This window comes from Polyodon spathula, chromosome 9 (genome assembly GCF_017654505.1).
Source record: "Polyodon spathula isolate WHYD16114869_AA chromosome 9, ASM1765450v1, whole genome shotgun sequence".
NCBI classification, from domain to species: domain Eukaryota; kingdom Metazoa; phylum Chordata; class Actinopteri; order Acipenseriformes; family Polyodontidae; genus Polyodon; species Polyodon spathula.
Genome location: NC_054542.1, coordinates 41516440 through 41541756, shown reverse-complemented (window position 1 = coordinate 41541756; position 25317 = coordinate 41516440). Strand labels below are relative to the sequence as shown.

The window sequence follows — 25317 nt, the reverse complement described above, 5'->3', positions numbered from 1 at the left end:
CACTACTCCTTCACTGCGCCAACACTGAGGATTGATTGACAATTGTGCAACGCTAAACTTTAACTTTTACATAAAACCCGCCCACAGCTGACACCAGTAGTGTAGGTAAATCTATGTGCTGTGAGTGGCAGCTAGTATTTACCGGCGACTGTGGTTGGACCACTAAACTCCACCCCGTTTTCCTGATCGACAGCTGGTGGTGTCCACGATCCTCTGACTGGCATACAGCGCCTATGTATGTGTTTGTGAAACATGTGAAGGGGAGGGAGAGGATAGGTAGAGAAAGGGGCAATTCCCAAACAACTGTCTACAACTCTGTTCAGCGACTGCCTCCTTTAAATAAGCGCGAGTCTGCGTGTTGCACATTTGCAAAGGTGAAAAAATATAGGCAGGTGGAAAAAAAATAAACAGCGTGTTTCAAATTACACGGGAAGACTGGAAAAGGTTGGGAGAGAACGGCATCGGAGTGCAACGGTTTAATGCTACAAAGTTGCCATGAGCATTTTATTTTGAAAACAGTCGGAATGAACCGTGGATAACAACAATAATAATAATACAAGAGCTCAGTTGCACCAAACGCGGGTTCTGCGGTCCAGTAAGTCTTGGCGATCACTGTTTCTTTGAGGTTATTTACTGTACCGGTGATTAACTTTGGAGTTTCCATCGTGCCATGGCTGTTTGTCGAGATGTGTTTGTGTTACGTTTACTCGGGTGTCTGATTTAACTTTAATTTTAAAGGGGCGGCACCTGCCACGGTTAAGGAACCTGCGAAATATAAAGTTAAAAAATTTTTTGTTTGTTTGTTTGGTCGAAATCTGAGGGTGTTTTTTTTTTTTTTTCTTTTCTTTTAAGTCAAGCAATTTTCAATGGATAAACAGAACGGGATACGGCAAACCGAGAACAAGCAAAGCCAGTTTGACAGAAGCCCTGCAAAGGAGCGGATAGGCAGGTAAACCTGCTGCTATTACATTATTGTATTATTGAGCTTCCTGATTTGAAACTGTTAAATATAGCTATATAATATGGTTGTGAAATATTATTGTGCGGTAACCAGTTCACAATATGTGTTCTATACTTTTTTGTTACCTGCTGCACCTCAGGTCAGGTGACGTAGCAGTGGGTGCAGTCACTCTGACTCATTAAAAAAATAAAATAAATAAATACTCGCTGCACATTTAATTTGTACGAATTGTTGCAAACTGATATTAACATCAGTATTTAAAAAAGTGTAGAAGCAGGTGCTGGGGTATATTTATGCCAATACACCTTGCCCTTTTTAAAAAAAAATATTTTTTTTTGTTAGTTCTCCCACTGTTAATGATTCATTATAGTTTAACGTTACAACGTCGACCAGCAGGGCAGTATTGGTTATTAACCTTAAGGTTTACGTTAATGAATGTCGCTTTATTCGAAAGTGCTTATTTACTAAATACAGTGAATACAAATGCGTACAGACATTAACAAAGCCCGTGTGCTTGCAGATCTGTGGTTTTTTTTTTGTTTGTTTGTTTTTTTAATGTAAGTTGTAATTTATGATATAAGGTGTGTTGCAAACAGCATTCCGAGGAAGCCCTTTTCTTGTATATCTCCTGTTAAACAAGGTTACACTGGTCATAGCTCATGATCCTTGTTATCTCTGAGCTGAAACATTGTTTCTTCGGTCACAGTAACCCAGTGCTTTTTGTTTTTTTGTTTAAACAAAGTACTAGAAACATTAAAAAAGCGACTGCTATAAGTTTGTAAAATCCATGTTACATTAAATAGATGTTATTGGAGTGTCTAGTATTCATTCATGTGTATATCTTTTCTAAAATGTACTGTATTTGAGCATGTCATGTTCAGGCTGAAAATAACTGGTAAAAGGGAAACCCAAGTGTGTGTATTTATCGATCTATCTATAATCTTATAAAATACATCTATACCCAACCTCACCTCAGCTTCCTGTGTAATAATTTTGATTTACACCTTTTTAATGCCATAAACGAGATGCCATATTTCTATATTTGTTTACAACGCCCATCTTGGGTAAATTGCTTCATTAGAGTGATAATGTGTTAGATATCGGAGACTAGCGTAGCTATTTTGCCCCATCATTGTAGAAGGGCTCAAGGAATGTCCCTGTGCATTGTGGGATTTTATACCTTTGTGTAAACAGTACTGTTCATGTGATAATGACAGGTATGAGGTTGCCAATGCTAAGTAATAAAAAAACATTTATGATTCCGAGCCAATGGAACAGATCACTGAAATGCAATTTGCTTCATTTTTAAGTCCAAATAAAACTATTAAACTTATGAGACAGTGAACACACAGTTTCAAAAAGATGCTTCCTTTGTTTGTAACTGTATGTGTGACATGAACCGTTTCGCAACAAAATGCTGCAAATTGAATTTGTGGTTTAAAGACATAAATCTAGCCTAATGCTCTGCATGACTTTAACTCTTTTACTAAATCCACAAAATTAGATTTTGCTTTAAGAAAAAGTAATCGTAAAACCTTTAAATGGAAGTGAGATCTCAGAACTCAACTGCCTTGTAAATCATCTTGCATTAGTCATGTCTATGCTTTTTGATGGAGTTTTAATAGAATTTCAGTTTTTTCAAGAATTTCAGTTTTTTTTCTTTGGTCCAGGATTGTTCATGTTATTTGGGTTGGCTAGAGCTGAGGTGTCCTTATGTCATTTCAGACTTTGTTTACTGTATTGCACTTTGTTTTAACAGGATTGATCCTTACGGGTTTGAAAGATCAGAAGACTTTGATTATGACTCTCATGAAGAATTTATGTCCGTCTATCTTGCCATCCTCACTAGAAGGTCGATCAAGTGGTCCAAACTTTTAAAGGGAAACAATAAAGTGGTAAAAAATATAAAAGGTAGGTTTTGTAATGGACTAAAGCTTATTCAGGGTTACAAAAAAATCTATGGAATTCTGTAGAGAATTGTTAAACATCTGTAGAGTTTGATGGAGGTTAGCAAAATCTCTGTAGAATTCTATAGAGTACTATGGAGGTTGAGGAAATCTCTATAAAATTCTATGGTGCACAACTAATTAGAGGTGCCCACTATTTCTGAGCAGAACCTTATAGAGCTTTCAATGCAATAACAAATTATATAATAATAACAATAACAAGTTCTAGGTCTCATATATAAAAAATGGAACATGATGGTGCTTATTAACACACACCCATGTACAATTTATAACAAAACACTTGGCAATAATATTAATTTGATCTCACTATGGCTTCGATTTGATTGCCATCTCATAGCCCTTTCATAAGCACAATAATAGGCACCTGGCTGTTTGGGTGATGTAAACCATCCACTTTTTATATACTGTATGAAATTATTGTTTTTGATTACTTTCCAAAGTGCTTGGGCAATTTGTTCTATCACAGGATGTAAAGTAACCTGACAGTACTAGCACACTTAAGTTGTATATTCGTTCCTTTGCTGTCTTCTTGAAGAAAATCCTTATGGTCATGGGCACATTCTTTTGGGGGTTTTGTGTGTCTAGACATTTAAAATTTGCCACAATTTACAATTTTGTTTGAAACCTATATAACTGTAATGTAACCTTAAGTCCTGTGAACAAGTCTCCGGAGTTTCCAATAGAAATGTAGGAATGTGCTGCCACTCAGTAGTTGGGGCAGGTTTAAAGTATTCAGAACGAATCAATGATAGATACAAGTCAGGAAGGAAAGACATTGCCCAGCTGCAATGAGAAAGGCAGTTTGTTTCTGTAGCAAGTTTTTTTTTTTTTTTATTAAATGGGAAAGAGATGAAGTCAACGTGAATTAAGTAACCCTTTCTAGTGTTGATTGGCTGCATACCGATTTCATTTTTTTGATCAAGGGTGTTATATTGTACACACTTCCTGGAAATTGTCCACAGAACCCTGCACAGTTGTATTGCTTCCACATTATTACTCTCACTCTTGTTAGGGTTAGGGTTGTTGAATGATCTTGTATTGAGTTTTCACAAGCCAAGCTGAAATACTGCAGGGCTGTTTCTTTTAGAAAGCGTGGTGCTTGGGAGTGTTCTAAAGAAGTGACAGCCCAATGACTTCAAGTCCCCCGGGAGTCTAGATTCACAGGTCTCACTCGTCAAGATGCTGGAGCTGTAGTAAAGCGAGTTTATTATAAAGAGAATAGCTTGCAAAGAGTAATTTTATGCAAAGGAAGGTAGTCTGCGGCAGCCTATTTCCAACTGACACTGAAATACTAGCGATTGCAACTTCATTCAAATCTAGGGTAGTAGGAATTTAGTTGCATAACAGGCTTTTCAACACTCACGCTGAGTGGGCATTTATTTGCAGATATTATTTATGATATACATTGGTGTCATTTAAGCAATACAGCATAATTCTGATATTACATGTGATACATTCAAGCTAGTTATTCTAGTAAATTTGGTTATAATAATTTAATTGTTTCCTTTTAAACAGGGTTTCAAAAGCTGATGTGCATGGACATTGAGTAAATATAACAATAGTGCTAAAAAAATACACAATAAATGGTTGTTTTTATGTACCAGTTGATTAGTAAACTGGAAGGTGTATTTGGGCAAGCAGGGTTGCTCATGAAACTAAAGATTATTAAACCTTTAAAACAAATATGAATATTATATATTATATATATATATATATATATATATATATATATATATATATATATATATATATATATATATAAAATAAATAAATAAATACTGGTTTGTTGAAGGTAGCTTTATAACTGTTTCAAGTTCCAGCTTGAATGAGCGTATTAAATAAATAGAACATTTAAAATACATCTTTTCAAATATATTCAATATAGTGAACAACTTTGTTATGAGAGACTTTGTGTGATTAAATGTTAACTTATACAATGTATTGAAAACTGCCTATTATGCAATTCAAGTACACCATTAAAAATAGGCTGGTCTCCAAATGTCTGTGTTCGAGGTATTGCAGTATTGCAGTAAGTGTTAACTAGTGAGATGACTTGGTAAACATGGTTTCTGTTCAGATATGTAACGCCTATGAGGAACTGTAAAGCATCACGTCCACAGCTTGTCTTATCCAAAACACTGACTTGCAGTTTTTTCAATTCCAGTTGCTGAATAAACCAGAGTTTCTTATGAGCATTATGAGAACTCATTACCAGCTGTGTGTCCAATCAGGTTTTTTAATTTAATGAGCAAGTGCGGTAATAAGATTTGGAAATGCATGATCGTGGAAGACTACATGTAGTTGTTTTGACCCATCGGTGAGCTGATTTGGCTGTATTGAAAGCACATTGTAGTTGGGTTAGTGACTGTGTGTTCTCTTGTGCAGTGAAGAGGTATGTAAGGAAAGGCATTCCAAACGAGCACCGCTCCCTGATCTGGATGGCAGCGAGCGGGGCGCAGGCTCAGCTGGAGCAGAACCCGGGGTACTATCGCAAGCTGCTGGAGGGAGAACGGGACCCCAGACTCGTGGACATGATCAAGACAGGTAAAGCCTTCCAATTTAATCACAAAAGGAATGGATCGATATAACTTTTTGTTTACTTTTTTCCTACCACACCTGTTTTTATTATTTTCATTTGGACACCATGATTTACTGAGCTTTTTAGCAAAAAAAAAAAAAAAAAAAACACAACACAGAATCAATATGGGTCAGAATAATGGACAAAAATTAAATGGGCATTATAATAGGGGCATGCTGTAGACCACCAAATGCAGATGCCAAGCTAAATAATCTGTTGTACAATTACATTAGAAATGCGTGTAGCAAAGCAGAAGTCATACTAATTGGAGATTTCGACCCCCATATAAAATGAGAAAACCCGGTGGGGAACATGACAGCTGAAATTGAAATGCTAGAAATGACAAGGGACTGCTTCCTAACACAATTTGTCAATGCACCTACTAGAGGGGAGGCATGCCTTGAACTAGTCTTTTTAAATAACGAAGAAAGAATAACTAAAACAGAGGTCAGAGAACCATTGGCAAACAAAGATCACAACATGGTCTCATTTTAAGTGCTTTTTAAAACCGCTAAAATAACGACTGAAGCTGAGGTTTACAGTTTTAAAAGGCCAACTTTGAGGGAATAAAGAGGGACTAATATAAGTAGATTGGAGTAAAATCAAGAAAACATACACAGAAAGGATGGTATTTAAAAAAAAAAAAAAGTAGTACTGGAGCCACAAAACAATTACATCCCAAAAGTAGACAAATCAAAATCTAAAAAAAAAAATGGTTTAATAGACCAGTTAAAACAAAAAAAAAAATATCCAGAGAAAAAAAGCACTTTGCAGAAAATGTAAAAGGGTCCAAGAACAAAGTACACAGAAAGAGTACTTGGAACTACAAACGCAAGTCAAAAAGGAAGTTAGAAAGGCCAAGCGAGATAGAAATGAACATTGTTAAGGGGGGCTGAAACCAATTCCAAAAGTTTTTCCAATATTATAACAGCAAGAGAACATTCAAGGAGGAGGTAAAACATGTAAGAGATACAAATGGCATAATCATAGACAAAGAGAAAAAAATAGCAAATATATGAAATGATTACTTTTAATAAGTTTTTAGAAAGGAGGATACAGACAGTATGCCCAACATGTCGACCTCTTCCTATCCAGTTTGAAATAACTTTAGCATAACGGAGGCAGAAGTGTTAAAGGACTAGGAGCTCTTCAAATAAACAAATCTCTGGGCCAGATGAGATCCTCCCAGTAGTACTCAAAGAAATGAAAGAAGTTATTTACAAACCGCTAACCAAGATCATGCAACAGTCTCTTGACACGGGTTGTACCAACAGACTGGAGAATTGCAAACATAGTACTGATCCGCAAAAATTGAGACAAAATCAAACCAGGTAAATACAGACCAATAAGACTTTATATGTAAACTTATGGAAACTATAATAAGATCCAAAATGAAACATTGTCTATATGGCAAGAGTATCCTGCTAGACAACCAGCATGGTTTTAGGAAGGGGAGATCATGTCTAACTAACCTGCTTGATTGTTTTGAGGATGCAACATCGACAGTGAATAATTGCAAAACATGTGACATGGTTTACTTAGATTTACAGAAAGCTTTTGACAAAATCCTGCATAAATATTAATTCTCAAACTGAATGCAATAGGGATTCCAGGAAATGCATGCACATGGATTAGGGAGTGGTTAATATGTAGAAAACAGAAAGTACTGATTAGAGGAGAAACCTCAGAATGGAGTGAGGTATCTAGTGGAGTACCACAGGGATCAGTATTAGGTTCTCTGCTATTCCTAATCTACATTAATGACTTAGATTCTGGTATAGTAAGCAAACTTGTTAAATTTGCAGACGACACAAAAGTAGCAAAGGTCATTCAAAATGATCTAGACAGCATTCAGAACTGACACATGACAAATGATTTTTAATAGTGTAAGGTACTGCACGCAGGCAGTAAAAATGTGCATTATAAATACCATATGGGAGATAGTGAGATTGAAGAAGGAATCTATGAAAAAGACCTAGGAGTTTATGTTGTCTCAGAAATATCTTCATCTAGACAATGTGGGGACTCTATAAAAAAAAAAAAAGGCCAACAAAATGCTTGGATATGTAGTGAAAAGTGAATTTAAATCAAGGGAAGTAATGTTAAAACTGTACAATGCATTAGTAAGACCTCATCTAGAATATTGTGTTCAGTTCTGGTCATCTTGCTACAAAAAGGATATTACTGCTGTAGAAAGAGTACAAAGAAGAGCGACCAGAATTATTCCGGGTTTAAAAGGCATGTCATATGGAGACAGGCTAAAATAATTTCTATTCAGTATTGAACAAAGAAAACTACACAGCGATCTGATTCAAGCATTCAAAATTCTATAAGGTATTGACATTGTCGACCCAAGGGACATTCAGAACAGAAAATAGAAGGCACTTTTTTACACTGAATTGTGGGAGTCTGGAACCAACTCCCCAGTAATGTCGTTGAAGCTGACAGCCTGGGATCCTTCAAGAACCTGCTTAATTAGATTCTGGGATCAATAAGCTATTAACAACCAAACGAGCAAGATGGGCCGAATGGCCTCCTCTCGTTTGTAAACTTTCTTATATTATTAAAACCTATAACCAAGACTTTAAAATCAAGTTATTAGTGCTGTTTCCTGGTACCAAATCACTTCCTGTGATGTCCTGTCACATGGTCTGATTTAGACCAAGATCATTGGATACAATCCAATGCCACAGCAGAGGAAGCGATTTGAGGCCAAGAGGCTGCATTTCAGCAATGTTTAGTAAGTGGTGTTGCATTGGAAGCATCAGCATGGCCTGAGTGAAAGCATAATAAACAAGCAGATATTCAGCACAAGAGGGAAGGCTGGGCAGTTCCTATTAACAGGTAAAAAAACAGATCTTAAGGCAACCATTAAACCAGCAACTAGGTGATTTTTTCATTTAGACAGAAACCAAGAACAGTACTTTCAGCTGCAAAGCTCTGCTCATGCCTCCTGGAAATAATTTGACCAGAATGTGTTTGACTGCATGCCCCAGTTACCCAGAACATGTGAATAAAAATAGAAAAAACATTCTTGATTATGTTGTTAAAATATACGTTTTTTTTTTCTAGACACCAAGCAACACAGGGCTGGATTTACTGATCTTTTGTTCCATTCCAAAGTTCAGTACATAGTTATTAATATTTTGAAACTATAAATGACAAGGCCAGGACTATTTTTAGAGATTCTATCGACATGCTAGTGGTTTTCTCTGTGGAATTCATCATAACCTACAGCGTTATAAACTTAAAATACCAGTGAACCGAAATTACTTTAGATAATTCCAGTGCAGTAATTCTTTTTTATTGTATCCTGCACTTTGTCTAAACTCTTCTTTTCACTGTTACTTGTTTAAGGTCTGTTTAGTGTTTGTTTTAAGTTGTTGTTTTCCTGATTCTCCTGATTTTTGGAGACAGACTCATCATTTTCAACATACTCAATTTTTTCAACCTTCTACAATCGCCATCATTACTGGACTCTGTTGCGCTTCCTTATTTGTTTTTCTGTCTGGATTTTTTTCTACTTTTAATTTGATACTTTTGTTTCCTATATTTTTTTGGTTTTGTTCTTTTGTTCTTTTGTTACTTTGTTTGGTTTTCAATTACATTGCTGCTCTGCTGGACTTGTTAGGCCTAACTTTCATGCACCATCCATTGCCATCCAGACTGTTGTTACCATCTGATCATTTCATTCACCTTTATCTTTCTCTGTCTGTGCATTGATTGTGGGTGAGTGTGGGTTTATTTGAGGCCCACCGGTTTGATTTAAAACTAAAATATATCCTACTCATTATTATTTCTTCTCTCTGTAATTTACCTGCTTGTTTGTAATTTCTCTGTAAGAGAAACCAAAAAAAGTTTTTTCTGGATGATTGAGAACCAAGGCTTAGAAATACTGGCTTTATACAGAGCTCTAGTCTAAGATTCTATTGGTCAAGTTTGATCGTTGGTACCATACACAAATAAACCTTTTGTGCCAGTTAATTTAAAAAGCTGCCACCGTGTCAAAGCTTCATAGTTCAGAAACCATTAGAGGTGCTGTCATATTTGCATGGTTATATAAATTATGCATACAAGATGACATTCACTGCTGACCAGATGTGTCTTCCACATTTTATAGTTTCAGCTGAATAGAGACTGTGCATTTTTAGTAATGGTCTTAATGCTAGGACACAGCTGTATTCTTTGACTTTGACTTAGTTTGGTTTAGATATGTTCCATTACCAGTTTTGTCCAGGAAAAACAATAACCCCTGGCCATACTAATCATACAGACCACAAGTTTTGACATAGTGTCTTGAGAGTTGTTACAAAGACTTGCAAGTCATTGAAAAGGGATGTGTTGGTGGGAATAACCCACATTTTTTAGGTGTTGGTTAGTTTATATGCAACTGGATGAAACTAGATCTGTTTTATTACAGCCAGAGGACTTTCAGGAAGAACAGGTTTGAACACCACTTTTTTTTCATACTGTGCCTAATTGTAAAACATTCTTGTGTACTTTATTTGATCACGTTTCTAAACCACGCGCTTCGTATGATACTCTATTATACAAAACATAGTAATCAAGCAACCGAAAAGGTCAAAATGCACCCATTATTGAAACATCTCTATCTAGTACAGTGTTGGTGTTTTATTTCAAGGTGAGGGTTTGGATTAATAAAATAAACCTGCACTTTGCAGAGTACACTTTCATATACGTGGGCTGTCTCTCCTGACTGGCTGCATTGTAATGCAAATGGTTTCACTGCCGTGTTACGGAAGATCTAAAGGCTGCATCTCCTTATTTTACGTACATTTCAGTCACAATGGGGCAGGTAGCTGGCTCTCAGTTGGCAGGTGTTTTTGTTTTCAAGAATGGCCAATTTACAGCTGCTTCATGAGGAACAGTCTTAGAGACTTTAATTGTGTGCATATACCGTGGGAGTCCTTTCTTTTGAACAAGCTTGGCTTGGTTAAAAGAATAATAATTTGTCATATTTTCATGTTGGTTTGTGGGTTTTTTTTTTTTTTTTTTTTTTTTTTTCAGACATGCACAGAACATTTCCTGACAACGTACACTTTCGGAAAAATGCTGATCCCTGTTTGCAGCAGACCCTGTTCAACGTGCTGCTGGCGTATGGGCATCATAATTCAAATGTGGGATATTGCCAGGTAAATGTGAAGCAACATTACCAAATACTACATAATTATCTTTTAATAAAAAAATAGTTTTATTTTAATTTTAAGTGCGACAGGGTGAAAACGTCTCACTTGTAAATAGTGTTTAAATTTGTGATTTATTTTATGTTAATAATGTGTTTTGTACCGATACTACTTTTCACTTCCATGTTCTGCAGTATAAATTGCTATATAAAAAAGTATTCGCATCAATAACAGTATCTTTATTTCCATATTTTAATGTAAATGTGTGACTTTACACAGTAAATGCTCTCATGAAGGTGTTAATGTTGAGCCTGATTTAACCCTTAATCTCCATGTGAGAATGTGGCTGAAATTGACAAGTATAGGCCTTAGTTGGCAGCCCAATAATAAATTATTGAGTTTGTTTTAAACGATGCAGGTGTATATATTATTCTGCTACTAGGCTGCCTGTATATTATTTGTTAAAGGTTTTTGTTTTATTTTTGTTCAATAAAAGTCCTTAATAGCATTGCTATTTCAACGGCTTCCTGATGTCCTGCTTTTTTGCCCGATTGCTTTCACCTAACCATTCCATTAAGTTACAGTAAATTAATGAGGATTTTATTTAATATTCGTGTGTTGGTGTGTTGGTGTGATTGTAGTGGAATCTTATCTGTGGAATTTGAAACTAGGTCATGGAGATCCTGGGGAAACTGGGCCCTTCAGAGACAAATCATTCTTTGTTTGCTGATCATACAGCCTTTCGTGGTATCTGTTTAGTATTAATATCCTTGTGTTCAAAACGGATGCCTTTGTACACACTACTGAAAATGTACACAGGTATTTTATTATTCTACTGAACTAACCTATTTTTACACTTTTTTTTTTTTTTTAAATAGATACCAGGAACTGTGCTTCACAACCTCTTTTGCAATGCAAATTAATGAGATTTCCATTCCAAAAAGATAATGTTGCTGTGTTTTTCCAAGGAAGTGTTGTTTTGTGGGCTTTAAAAAAGAAAGCTATTACTTTTTTAAATTGTAAAATGTATCCTACTGTTTCCATTAACAGCTGTGCTAAAGTAGTATTGCAAACTGCTGAAGGAATTCAAGTGGTCGATCAGGTTGGAAATACAAGACCATCTCTGCCTTGTTAATAATTCATGGGAAATGCACAGGACAGATCCGTCACTGTGCTGTGCCTGTGGAGATAACCATAGCCATGACTGGAGAGCACCCCACGGGTCCCCAGGAGTTTCAGTCCAGCAGAGCTCTCCTTTAAATCCACAGGGCAGCCTTGTGCTTCCACTGCACCAGGCTGCGAACTTACTCTGAACTTGGTCTCATATGGTTGTAAACTCTTAAGTATTTTTAAAGATCCCTTAAAAGGCCATATTGAAAACACAGGCTATGTAGTTAGTAAGTGTTTCCTATAAAATGTTATCCGCAAACAACAAAAAGGCCATTTGTACTTCCATTTTGCAACCACCTAATTTTACTTCTTGATTACATGTCTGAGGTGTCTTTCTCCATACTCTGTACCCCGGGGATACTTTGTATTTTGAGTAAATGGCCTGGAGAATTTCCCCAGTTAGTGTAAGCTGCAGTCTTTTATAAAAGACATGTAGTAAAGCATGCAAATGCCATCAAGATTACCAGGGATTTCTTCTCGGGTGCAGTTGTCTATAAAGTCGTTGCATTATGTTTACACAGTTACATGGTCCACATAACTCGCAAGGTGGGAAGCCCATTGGTCTGGATAGGAATCATTTTGTTAGGTTACTTAATGATTTGCTGTTTAACTGAGCTGTTTACCCTCGGATAGTGCTGATTATTGAAATCCCTTGACGGCGCTTGACTGCTCAGAAGCGTTTGTTCAGAATAAATTGTTTCCTGTTTGTGGAACACACTGTCTTGAGAATAGCAAAGGTCCTTAATGCTTTTTTTTTTTTTTAATATATTGGTCGCTCACTTCGTACAGTTTCCATGTCCGCATTATTTGGCACACCTTATTGAGACTTTTTTGTAAAATTTTAAATTGCCTGCAGCAAACCGAATAGTAACATTTACACTTTTTATCTAGCAAAATACAAAACATTACCTAATAATTGGGGATTGAACAGTATTCCTATTCAATTGTAAGCAGTACAAAATATACTCTGCTAGTTAGGTGGAACTAAAATGAGAACACTTAAGGGAAAATATATGCACAAGTGCTTCTGTGGTACAGAAGCATTAGGAAAAGCACATGACTGATTTGAATACAGCTCTGTGTTAAGCAGATACTGTACCAGCTGCTGCCTTTACTGTCATCAACACTTCCACACTGCAGCTTGATGCTGAGCATCTGTCATTCTGAACAGATAACTTTATACACCCCAGGAGGGCTGCATGTATGAGTTTGCAAGTCTGTTGCCGCAGACACCCTTCTCTTTGACCAGTGACCTAAGATGGAGCCCATATGGTGACTTCCTGTTGATAAAGACGTAGCATTTTCAGATATTTTGTTCATAATGTCTTTATGATTGGTATTCTGATTTATGCTCATTAATCTTCTATTACAGGTGGTGTCCAGTAGATATTAATAACCCTTTTTACATTTAAAGCTGGCTATCTTGCTGGGGATTTTGTCCCTGCCCATCCATGTGTAGCCTTGTGTGTACAGTAATGTATGTTAAACTCGCATGATTACATGTACATACAGTAGATGTAGGCTATGTATTGTAAGGTACTTACATACTGTACTTTACGAATGCAGAACATTTTCTTTGCTTTCTTAGCTGCCTGCAAAATAAATGATTCAGTATTGCCATTTTATATGAACTCTGGGACAAGGACTACTTGGGAATTACTTTTGCCCTGTCTGTGAAACCGGCCCTTTGCTTGAGTTTATACCTTGAGTAGCTCACATTGGAGTTAGATGTCCCGAGGGGGAGAGTGTCACAGTTTAAACTAAAGTAGCTAGGTGTGTGAGAAAGGGTTTGGACCATAGTGGTTGTGAGAGCAGGGAGCTCTCCCGTCGTGAACTTTGTAGAGCTGGTTTGGGGAGTCTGGAAAACGTGATGAGAGCATGTGGAGTGCTTTTAATAGGTTAGTGCCATAAAGAGTGAAAAGGGTCCCGGGATTGCATTCCTTCCTTTTCCAGGAGATTTTCTATTCTCTGAGAAACCAGGACAGTTTTGAATTTTGATTTATAAACAACGTTGCAGGACTGTCTTGGAATACAATTCTGGCTTAATAACCATTGTGTCCACCACTCTCTACAGGAATGGAAATAAGACTCCAATTGCATAGTAGATGGATCCATTTGTGGTTTTACTGTGGGCTTAAGACACACCTGAGCTTGTTACCTATACACTGTCTAATCAAGCGTGTAGTAAAACCTGGAATGGGTGAAACTGTTATGCAATAGGAGTCATATTTTCACACCTGCTCTAGTTAATATAAGGGCCCTGCTGTGTGTGAGTCTCTTAAGTGTATTTCTGTCTGTAAGATTTCGAAATGCACCAAAGTTCAATTTTTGAATTTTTAATATGACTGTTCAGATCCACTGCTTGTAGATTAATAGACCCTCTCTTGTTTCATTAATAAAGTACTGTAGATCAACCCAACTATATGTAGTCTATCGCCTGTAAATTAGTATTCCTTCCTCTTCTATAAGTATGCCTCCACCGTTCTACCCTTGCCACAGTGCTGCTGTCTCATGTTCTTATGTTAAGGAGATCAGTGGCACTTTACAAAGAGGGGCAGGCATTTTTACAGCTGGGAATTTCCACATGACCTCAAAATGCTGTTAACCTTCATTATTGTTGAAATAGCCCCCTATCCTTGGTCAACATTAAATCTTGGTCTCTCTGAAGATTGTGCTTTGGAAGCCAATAGGTTTTTGTATGTAGCATTCAGTGGGTCTCAGAATGCAGTTCCAGGAGCCCTTTGTTTTTCGTCAGAGCTCTGAGGGGGCCATCTTCCTTCAGGCTCGTACTAATTTAAGGCTTTTCCTTCACATTTCAGGGCATGAATTTTATCGTGGGATATCTGATCCTCATCACGAAAGATGAAGAGAAGTCTTTCTGGTTGTTAGATGCTCTGTTGGGGAGAATATTACCTGGTAGGCTTATCCTAATTACAGTCAGTCTCCCCCTGTGTAACTTCAGAACAGTTCATCAGACTGCACATGCAACGTGTCTTGTCTTTTAAAAATATCTTGTCTCACAGTTCCTTAAATTTATGTCTTTTTGAATATTTTATTGATATATATTATAAAAATAATCTTGGGATTTAAAAAAAAAACTCATTATTATTATTATTATTATTATATTATTATTATTATCCAAAAAAAAAAAAACCAAGCCAGGCTTAAACCCTGTTTTCCTATGTCTGTTTTCCTGTGCAGTTTTATATTTATTTACAGTTCAGCATTGTTAAATTGTTTGGACCACTGCTAACATCCCAGTGGAGTCAGTTTATTACTCACCTTAATGCATGTACAATGATCAGTTTCCTTTACTCGTAAACAGATAACCAATGATATATTTTACGTTTTCTTTTATTAATAACTTGAAATTGCCTAAATAAAACAAAGCTACAATGTTAACGGGCCTGTAGTCGATTGCCCTCCAACAGAACGTTTAAAGAAGTTTAAATTTCAGTTGGGTCCAGTGGCATGTGGTGCACGATTCCAGAACGCTTTTACCAAATACAGATACTTTTCTGCTAGTACAGCATACTTTTATATCGGCAACCCAGACGGTTATGAATGAAATGAATCTGTCAAGGTGTATTCTTTAATATACACGCAAGGGTCTAACACAAAAACAAAGTGGAACAGAAAGCTCAGAGTCATCACTGTTGGCTCAACGTACTTAAGTGCTACATTCCCCATTTTTTTTTATATTTCATGTTTAGGCATTGTTATATAATATTGGCTAATTGCTAAAGAAATAATTTCTTATGTGTGCTTGATGAACGTGGTATTGATACTGTAGATGAGATGGTCTAGTTGCTGACCATGCGAAGTGTACAAGTTTGACTGTGGAATTTGTATCCAGCATCCTTGTGAGGGATGTTCTGTGTTTTTCTAACCCTGCTGCCACTACTTCTACAGCAAATATTTCAGATGCTGACATCTACAGTGTGATGAAACCTCTGCACAAATTCGAATGTCATTCTTCACTTTGACTTGTGAACTAAGGTGGCTGCTCTGTTGGGGTCATGTGACTTTTGATTGCTAAAGACCTAATGCTTTGACATATTGACTTTGGTCATATGTATTGTAAAAAAAAGACACCATGTGAGTTGGCGAGGCTGCTGAGCAGAGAGGAGGCATTCAGAACCGATTCAATAGCTAAACAGTATGGTCTCTTGAAACTAACAGTATTTTACAACACCAGTTAGATAAGTTGTCAGCCCTTGGCATCAGAAAGGATGATGCACATGTGACTGCTGTTTAGGTCAGATATACCCTGGAGTTCATCCAGCTTGTCTGCTCCAATTAACTCGTCAGTACATGACAATGAGTCTCTGTCTCTGCAACAGGAAAGGGTTTTGAAGGCTGGGGATAACTTTGATACCCCATTTGCCATATACTATAGCATGTTCTTTCGCAGCATTTATTGAGATTTCTGTGAAGGAATTAAGCAGGTTATGTAGTGGTGCATAGTATGTGGCAGTAAGACTGAGTTAAATGATGCCAATGTTTTCCTTGCATGGAATTGCTGCCTGTATGTACTTTATTACTGAAATATATCTATATATCTATATATCTATCTATCTATCTATCTATCTATATATATATATATATATATATATATATATATATATATATATATATATATATATATATATATATATATATATATATATATATATATATAATATGTATTGTATATATATATGTATGTACATACATATGTATACATACATATGTATGTTATATATGATATATTATATATATTATATATATATAGATATATATATATATATATACACAATACATATATATGCATACATACATACATATATATACATGTATAAAATACATATGTATGTATATATGTATATATATATATGTAATCCTATATATGTATATATATATATATATATATATATATATATATATATATATATATATATATATATATATATATATATATATATATATATATATAATATTATATATATATGTTTGTTATGGTAAATGTAACCATTGTTGAAGTGGAATGCTGTTCAGCTGTTTATTTTTCACATGTCCACCTTAAGACTTTCCTCATATTGGATTGCAAAACCACGTCAAACTTGTTTCCTTTGTTCTTTCATCACCGATACTTTACAAGAAGTATTCATCTCTGTGGTTGTCTTTTGGTTCTGACTTTGATAATCCCCATGTTTTTAAAGTCTAGTTTACTGCTCCTGTGCTTGTATGCTGGTCTGGTATTTCAGTGAAGTATACAGCAGGGCTGCATGCAACACTTTCCTTGTATTTTTTGTCAAACAGGGCTGGTGTACTGAATCTGCTCCGAGTGGCTGATGTTAGTTCATAATACTGACATCAGCATGAGACCCATACTTACCTGTCAATTCCAGAGCTTGCTCCTTAGTTGAATGGTAAGGGGTATGGTTTACAGTTCGTGTCCCGCCCTTTCCATTCAGTTCAGTGGGCTGAGATTCATTACACTAGACAACTTTAATAAAAAAATAAAAATAAATAAAAATTTTAAACAAGTGTTTTATTAACAATTATTTATTTTTTGATTAACTGACTTTGGAATTGACTATTATTGCTCCAGGCAGAGTTGTCCACCATAAGGGTACAATTTTCACTCTTGTTTTTCTCTGAAAGTTAAACTGTTACAAAAATGAACTACTGTATGTGTTACATGTTACTTGATTTGTAACATTAACAGTTTTATTTTCCAATATGCAACTTGCACTTAACAACACAGACCTTAAGAAATCCGGCCCAACATGCTTGACGTCTTATTGAGCTGATTTAGATTAACTCTTCGGTTACACAAGGGGATCAGGAAGCAGGTTAGTTTTATTTACCTGACATGAACTTCCAGGAAGCTCTGTAGCGTTTCTGTTTGGAAGGTGGATCTTGGTTGTGCCTTTGGATGCCTAACCTGGTCTTGCTTGATGACTTTGAGTTGTCCAGTGAAAGGATAAGCTGTATTTTGTTATCCATAGCTTGAAACCCTGCGGACGATTTACACTAAACCATATCCTGTTAACCTTCACATTTGAGAACATGCTGCTTTTTTAGAGTCCTTTTAAGTCGTACTATTAGTTGAATTTGTAAATCCCTGAAGGCGCAGTTTTAAAATATTGCATGTTACTGTTTTAATAGCTTCATGACTTATTTTACTTCCTGTAAATGAGACATGTTGTTTAACTCTGAGCAAATATGTAAAATAAAATAAATATATAATATGGGGCAAAGCCAGTAATTAAATGTAGGAGAAACCCCTGTGGACAGGCTTTATTGAAGTACAGCTTCTAAGTAACCGTATACCATTTGGCTTTTGCTTGGTACAGTATATACCGTGGTAATATTCACAGGCCTCCAGTTGCTATCTATAGTCCTGTACCATGTGATGAATATAATATTTCCTGTTGCTCAGGTAATGCACTGTACCAGCCCTGAGAACTCTGTCTCAGCAGTCTGTTGAGCTCATTAGGTTTCAATAATACTCTTGCAGAACAATCTCTGCAATATGCCCCGAATGCCTGTGCTTAATGAAGGTACTGGTACTTTGTTTGATTTAGGAAATTCCTTTTAAGACAGTGGTATGCTGATTGAATTCTTGTACCTTTTTTTCAAGGTGAAATATCCAGTTAGTGTTGATACAGTTAAAGGATTAAGAGAAAGTTAGATAAATTAGGAGGCTGTCTGGTCCAGTGGTTAAAGAAAAGGGCTTGTAACCAGGAGGTCCCTAGTTCAAATCCCGGCTCACTCACTGTGTGGCCCTGAGCAAGTCACTGAACCTCCTTGTGCTCAGTCTTTCGAGTGAGATGTTGTTGTAAGTGACTCTGCAGCTGATGCATAGTTCACACACCCTAGTCTCCTAAGTCTTTTGGATAAAGAGATCTACTAAATAAACCTCTGACAGTAATAAATCATGCATGAATCAGCACTGCTCACAATCCCCTGGTTTCCATGCCTTCATGATCATCATAATTTGTTACAAAGACACATGGAAGGAATACTTGTAATTCAATCCACATGAATTAACCAGGCTGAATTCAAAATGCATGACTTCAGAACGCTGAAAGGAAGTGCAGAAGATATTCAGGTGTTATTCTTGTGGTATTCAGTCGAATGTGGGCCATATTTATTTATTTTGTCCAGCATTTAATAGGGTTAAGTAGCAATTATGGCACAACTTTCCTACTGTGCCATTTGTTTTTCACGTAGAGAAAAGCACACACTGCTTGAATCGACAAATAGTGATAAATGTTATTTTATCTTAATTGTCCATGTTTTACTTCCATATATTGTTTTGCCTACATGCCCTGCTGTAACCAGTGCCCTTCACACCTCTGCAAGGCAAGGGGCTCACATGAAAAATACTTTGAGAATCAGCACCTTCCTCCTGATAACATCCTCATAGTTTGTTGGGGGTGGAGTCCACATTGTCCAGTGATATGAGTGTCAATCAAATCATTTCAACATTGACGACATTGAAAAACACGTCTAGTTGAAATGTCTGTCGTTGATTTAAGGCAATTGGTTCATTTTCTAGTTATGTATAAGGCTGTATTTTTTTGCTGTAAGAATAGCTTATTTCATGGCATTTCTCAGTCAAAAAATAGATATTTTAAGATATTTTGGGATTAAACATTTTATTTAAGCAGAAAAAAGTAGCGTTGATCATTCCACATGCTGTAGATACTGTGTAAATCAGAATAACCTTTTTTTTATGATAATGACCCCAGTAAGGTAACATTGCTTAGCATATTCCCTGACAATTTAGGAGTTACGCTTTACTGACATCATGTGTGTTCCAAAAAAGACATATATAGAGATGTTTCTCTACTACACAAGGGCACTTCAGCTCGACACATGTACCTTGGTTGTGTTTCTCAGAGTGCATTGGTGCTAGTGCTGTTATTTGTGTAAAACTATTGTAGGGTTTGCTATGTCTGTGAGCTTGCAGTGCACACACTGTTTGTATGTTTGCTGGAGCGAAAAAGCCCAGCACTGGTTAGTAACAGATCGCTTGTGAGTGCACATTGCATTATGTGACGGGCCTGCTCCCTCCCGTTTTAAACTTTCACAATAGTTAGTTGGTTGTGTAAAGGCATTCTTAAAGGTGTCCAATGGGATGCAGCTCTGCAGAAGCACAGCAGCTGATAGCAGCAGCAGAGTTGTTCTATTTATAGCACCTCACCATGAGGCTATCTATAACTCTGAGCACGGTCACATGGTCCTACAATCCCTATTCTTCATCCTTATCTCCTGAAGAGCTCATTAGGTCTGTGCAATCTTCTCCTGGCTTTTCTCATGAAGAAACTAAGCAGTTAGTAGATGTTATTCGTGTATCTTATAATAGTGTTCATTTATTTATTTATTTTTACTGGGGAAGGCCACAAAACTGCTGAAATTGAATCCTTCCGTACATGCTGCCAGACTTTTGTTTGTTTAATTTTTTTCCTGTACAAGCCAAGATGAATTTGCAAACGCAAATAAAAAAATATATATATCAGGGCTGTCAATCACAGTTAACTTCTGCAATTACCGCATACTGTCTTTGGGAGATTTCTTAACTCGTTCATCGCACTCCAGTCTAGTCCCTCTTAGCATACCATAATTAATTTCCTGCGACACCATTTTAGTGCATGACAGGATTAAATGAGTGTAGTCTTCATTTTGAATATAAAATTAGTCACGGAACCGCATTATGTAGCAAAGCACTCAAGCTGAAGGACTTGTGAATGTGAAATTTATTTTTTGTAACTTTGACAGTTCATTAGATAGAAAGAGGGTTACTTGTATCTACTGTCCAAGTGCGGTCCAGTATCACAGAAGTGCATCTAGTCTGCTGTACCACCTGCGTGCTAAACATGCTTTCACTTCTCGGAATACAGTTTGTAGTAGTTTTTTTACTACACATTTTGTCTTCTGCCACAGACAACAATACAACATAATGAAACCCGTCAGTTTTGATGGAGTACTCCTTAGAAATTCAGGATTGCTGCAAACCCACGAATAAAGTACCAAACTATAATGTGCTGCTGGATAGTGATCGACTGCAGACCTGTTAACATTGTAGCTTTGTTTTATTTCAAAAAACACATTTATTTTTAAACTGTGTTATTTACAATTTATAGAGGATGTAACTGTTAGTGAATGTTTTGTTTTGTTTAGGCAAGATTTTATATATATATATATATAATATAATATAGTTCATCCAGTTAAAGCGCTGCCGCTGAAAGAGCAGGATGAGTCGCACAGCTTGGAGAACACCAGTTTGCTTCCGGGCTGTCTAAAGAAACTGAATTTTGCTGGGGACTCTGAAGGGGGTGTCACATTGGCTCTGACATTCCTGGGGTGGGTGGTGGGAAACCAGCAGGGATTCCTTCTCCTCAGCGAAAGAAAACCCTACTGGCCAGCCACTGAGTGGAGTCAGAGTGGATAAAAAGCAGGACTGATCTCTGTCTTCCGGGATTGGCAGCCCGCTCACCTCTGCTCTGGATTGCTCGGTGTAAAAGTGATTCTGGCTTTAGGGTTGTGAGATCAGAGGACGCTCACACGCCATCAGAATGTTCTGTGCTGTGTGGGGACCCGCTGCGATAAGGAGATAAAAACATAACTGGATATTTCAAATTGAGGGGGAAAGATAAATGAAAATAATAATTGGTCACTTTTAAATTTTAAATTGGTCAACCAGTAAGATATTTTATTATAACATTCACAAATGCGGTACTTATTGTTTTCCTAGAAAAAACTGTTTACACTTAATTTTCATTTGACTTTACTGAAGCCTAATGGTGTGATTGTTTGTTTATGCATATCTTCATGGAATGGAAATAACACTCCTATTGCATAGCAGTTTCACCCATTCCAGGTTTTAGTAAAAGCTTGATTAGCTGCATGATATAGGTAGCAAGCTCCAGATGTGTCATATTAAATTCATAGCCAAACCAGGAATAGCTCAAACTGCTCTCCAATAGTTTTATTTCCAGCCTCTTGTATCTGTGAAACTGTCAACCAAGTTTTCCAGCTTTGGCTTCAGAAGTGTAATTTGAATTTGAACAATTACTACAGTATTTGCCCTTTTTGTTTGTGAAGATTATTACAGCCCGGCCATGCTGGGACTGAAGACTGACCAGGAGGTGCTGGGAGAGCTGGTAAAACTGAAGGTCCCCGCCGTGGCAGAGCTAATGGAGACGCACAACGTCATGTGGACACTGGTGGTGTCGCGATGGTTTATCTGCCTCTTCATCGACATTCTTCCTGTAGAGGTGATGATGATGATGATGCATTGCTGTTTTAATGTCTATCCCAGAACTACTGTGACTCAATACCCGGACCAGGTCTGAGGAGCAAAAGCTACAGAGTGGACAAGTAGCCACGACTGTCTATACAGGACCCTGATTCATGGGATAACAAGGGGGTTTGTTCTGCTTGTTTGTGCCAAGGTACTTACAGGATATTTCAGTACAGACCCAGACACTGTGACTCAACATGCAAAACACCATTTTACATTCTCTTATTGGATGAGGAAAAACAAGTTGTTCTGAGATGCAAAACATACAGTACGTGAACAATCATGAAACTCTGCAATACCAAGGTTGAATCCTATATAGAAGCAGAAGTTTTATATTTCTTCTTTTTTTCTTTAAATGTTTTAAAAGTATTTTTCAGTTACCACTATGCTCATTGTTTTATAACTTGGCCAATTTTGTTGATAGCAAATCTTTGTATGGTAAAAAGAGATTTTTTAAAATATTTTTTTAATCAAGGTAAATGTGATACTTGATCTTGAATAGTTTTTAGATTGTTATACTATATAAAAGTATATATAACAGCTGATCATTTCTCTTTGCATGGATGATCTGTTTGTTCTAACTTGGATGTTTTTGTCCATTTGTTAAATGTTTTTGGTCAGATTGCTCCTGTGTTAGGGTACACTGGCTCTGTGAGCAGAGATAATGCTTTATCATGTTCATTTGTAACCTTTGGTGTCAGAACATCTCAGTGTGTACAATACCACATTCTGAGCCCTGTACATTTTGATTGAGGTGGGAAAGGCTAAGCTGTTTACCCTTTTAATGGTTAGCCATTCCAGTTCTATTCTTCTAACAAAGTATTTCTTGCTGTCCTCTTACCTCTTCATGAAGCTTGTACCCATTTGGAGTGTTTCATAATATAATTACTCATAATGTGTTTTTTTTTATGTGTTAAGAGGCTTTCACCTGAGCTCAGGAGTTGCTCTTCAGATGTAGTTGCTTGTAATTCTAGTTCTATTCTTGTAAAGTCTAGATAAGTGCTGTGCACTAGATGGTTCGGCTGCTTACTAATGAAGATATTTTGGCCGATCTACCTGTAACCTATAGTGTGTATGTCTGCTGTATGACAGGTAACTAGAACTGAATAGTGGCTCCTGAACTCTTAACACAGAATTATATAGTAGAATATAGTTGAATATATAGAGGAAGGGGTCCACACTTGATGCAAGTCACAGTGACATTCTTTTTCATGATGCTGATGGCATTCATTTTGTAGAACTTTACAGCCATGGGGTTTATCTCACAAACAATTGTTATTTGTTTTGACAGACTGTTCTCCGTATTTGGGACTGCTTATTCTATGAGGGATCAAAAATTATCTTCCGCGTGGCCTTGACTTTAATCAAGCATAATCAGGCTTACATACAGCAGGCCACCAACTTCCCTGACATCTGTGACAAGTTCAAGGAGATTATCAAGGGGGAGCTTGTGGAGGACTGTCACACATTTATGCAGGTGAGTGCATTTGTGTTTCAGTTAAACAACCGCACATGTTTAATTAAACAGACATAGGAACATGTATTTTCCATGGTCTTTACATCAAAATACAGAATTCATGACAGTGACACACTGTTAACCTTGCATATGGGGTTACAAGCTCAGACACACCTTTGAATCGCCAAATGAACCTTCATTGCATTGTGTTATTTTTGTATCATTTTACGGTTGTACTTTCCCATCTCAAATTTGTGCAGATTACATTTTGGTGCTGACAAACTTGATAAAAATAGGTCCTGTGGTGTCTAGAATATGTACGGTCAATGTTGATGAACTACAATAGAAATGCTGCTGATGCTAATTTGTGTGTCCTGTTGGAGATGCACCTTTTATATAATGCAGGAATGTAAATACGCACTTTGTCTTTCTACAACACACGCACAAACTGGACTGAGAAGCTGATTACAGTTTGGCATTAACCTTTTCAGTCCAGACCTTAAGGTCCCGCCTTAGCTTAGCACCGTATGTTAACATATGCTGTTGGAACCTCGCAGGACTCTTAGGTGCCAGTCTGAGCTATTGTATTAATACATGTAAAAAAATATTGTGTAAGTTTTAGATAGTTCCTTTTTTATTTAACTTAATTTCGACAATTCAGGACTGAAAAGTTAAATTTTATTTTGCCTAGCTTTTTCCAAGTAGAAGACCTTTGACTAGTATCTGCTGGTTTTCTGGGGGGGGGGGGAATACAAATAAAAAAAGGATTTTGCTGCACTGTAAGACTTCTGATTGAAGGTGCCTACAAGGAAATCGCCTGTCTGAGTTTAGTTTTAGTAAAAGCACAGTTAGGTAAAGCAATAGCTCACTAGCGGCACCTTCTGGTATACTGAAAGATGACATCTGCATGACTAGTTATGTCAGAAGACAGACAGTCACCATGATATAAAATAAAGAAATTGTAATATAGAACAGAAAGTAAGCATACATTTTACTGTGTTTTTCTTCATCAATATCTATGCTGGGATTTTAAAGCATTTTTTTATAATAAAGAAACCCTTTTTATTTTCAGAAAATTTTCACAGTACCTGGCAGCCTGTCCATGGCGACCATTACCAAACTTCGGGAGACGTGCCAGGCAAACGTAATTGCTCAGGGACTCTGAGTGTTTTCTAGTTTGGGAAACTAGACTTCTTACATTCCTAGATAATGATTTGCACTGTGTAACGATTCACCAGCTTCCATGACGGTTAGAGAATCGACCAGTTTACGGCCTTTTGGGGGGGCGGGGCGGGGCGGGGATTGTGTTGTACATATGAGTAGAGTTCAAGTTTTATCACGTGACTGTAAATTTAATGTGTGTAAACAAATTTATACTGATCTGAATTAGTCTTAAGCCACAGAGATGAATATTTCTGTGAAGAGTAAACAAGTCTTTAATATAATTAGCTTTTTGTTGCGATAACAGAATGTAACTGTTTTTTTGAAGGCGTTGCAATGTGGTATAAAATTAAATTGCCGGTTGCACTACATCCTTTCTTTCACTGGATTTTGTTTTTTCTAAATCTGAACTAAAAAGGAGTATTTCCTTACTTCCAGCTGTGTTTTTTTAGAGTAGTAATGTGTACAGGACACTAAGTTATATCGGCAAATACAGAAGCTATGGCAAATACCAATCAGTCTTCCTACCAAGGTTCATAGAAAACCTCTTGGTTCTTTTAGGTTTGCTAATCTGTCAATCTTT

General features: G+C 36.7%; 1 protein-coding gene across 2 annotated transcripts; it reads left to right on the top strand.

Annotated features, from left to right (window-relative positions):
• The first annotated feature begins 224 nt into the window (after positions 1-224).
• Positions 225-25105, top strand: LOC121320876 (growth hormone-regulated TBC protein 1-like). Of its 2 annotated transcripts, none has more exons than XM_041259622.1 (9): positions 225-374; positions 853-949; positions 2721-2872; positions 5314-5472; positions 10535-10659; positions 14640-14736; positions 21919-22091; positions 23409-23594; positions 24646-25105. In XM_041259622.1, exons 2-9 carry the CDS (start codon positions 867-869, stop codon positions 24736-24738), a joined length of 1068 nt encoding a protein of 355 aa, XP_041115556.1. In that variant the 5' UTR covers positions 225-374; positions 853-866; the 3' UTR covers positions 24739-25105. The 2 variants fall into 2 exon arrangements, with proteins under 2 accessions (XP_041115556.1, XP_041115555.1); XM_041259621.1 differs by having other exon boundaries at positions 226-595.
• Positions 25106-25317: the final 212 nt, after the last annotated feature.

What these genes read in the sequence shown, in the direction of transcription:
- LOC121320876 (XM_041259622.1), top strand. Translation starts at nt 867, where the DNA reads ATGGATAAACAGAACGGGATACGGCAAACCGAGAACAAGCAAAGCCAG. An exon ending in AGTGGTAAAAAATATAAAAG is followed by an intron (nt 2,873 to 5,313) that starts GTAGGTTTTGTA and finishes TCTCTTGTGCAG; the next exon opens with TGAAGAGGTATGTAAGGAAA. An exon ending in TCGACATTCTTCCTGTAGAG is followed by an intron (nt 22,092 to 23,408) that starts GTGATGATGATG and finishes TTGTTTTGACAG; the next exon opens with ACTGTTCTCCGTATTTGGGA.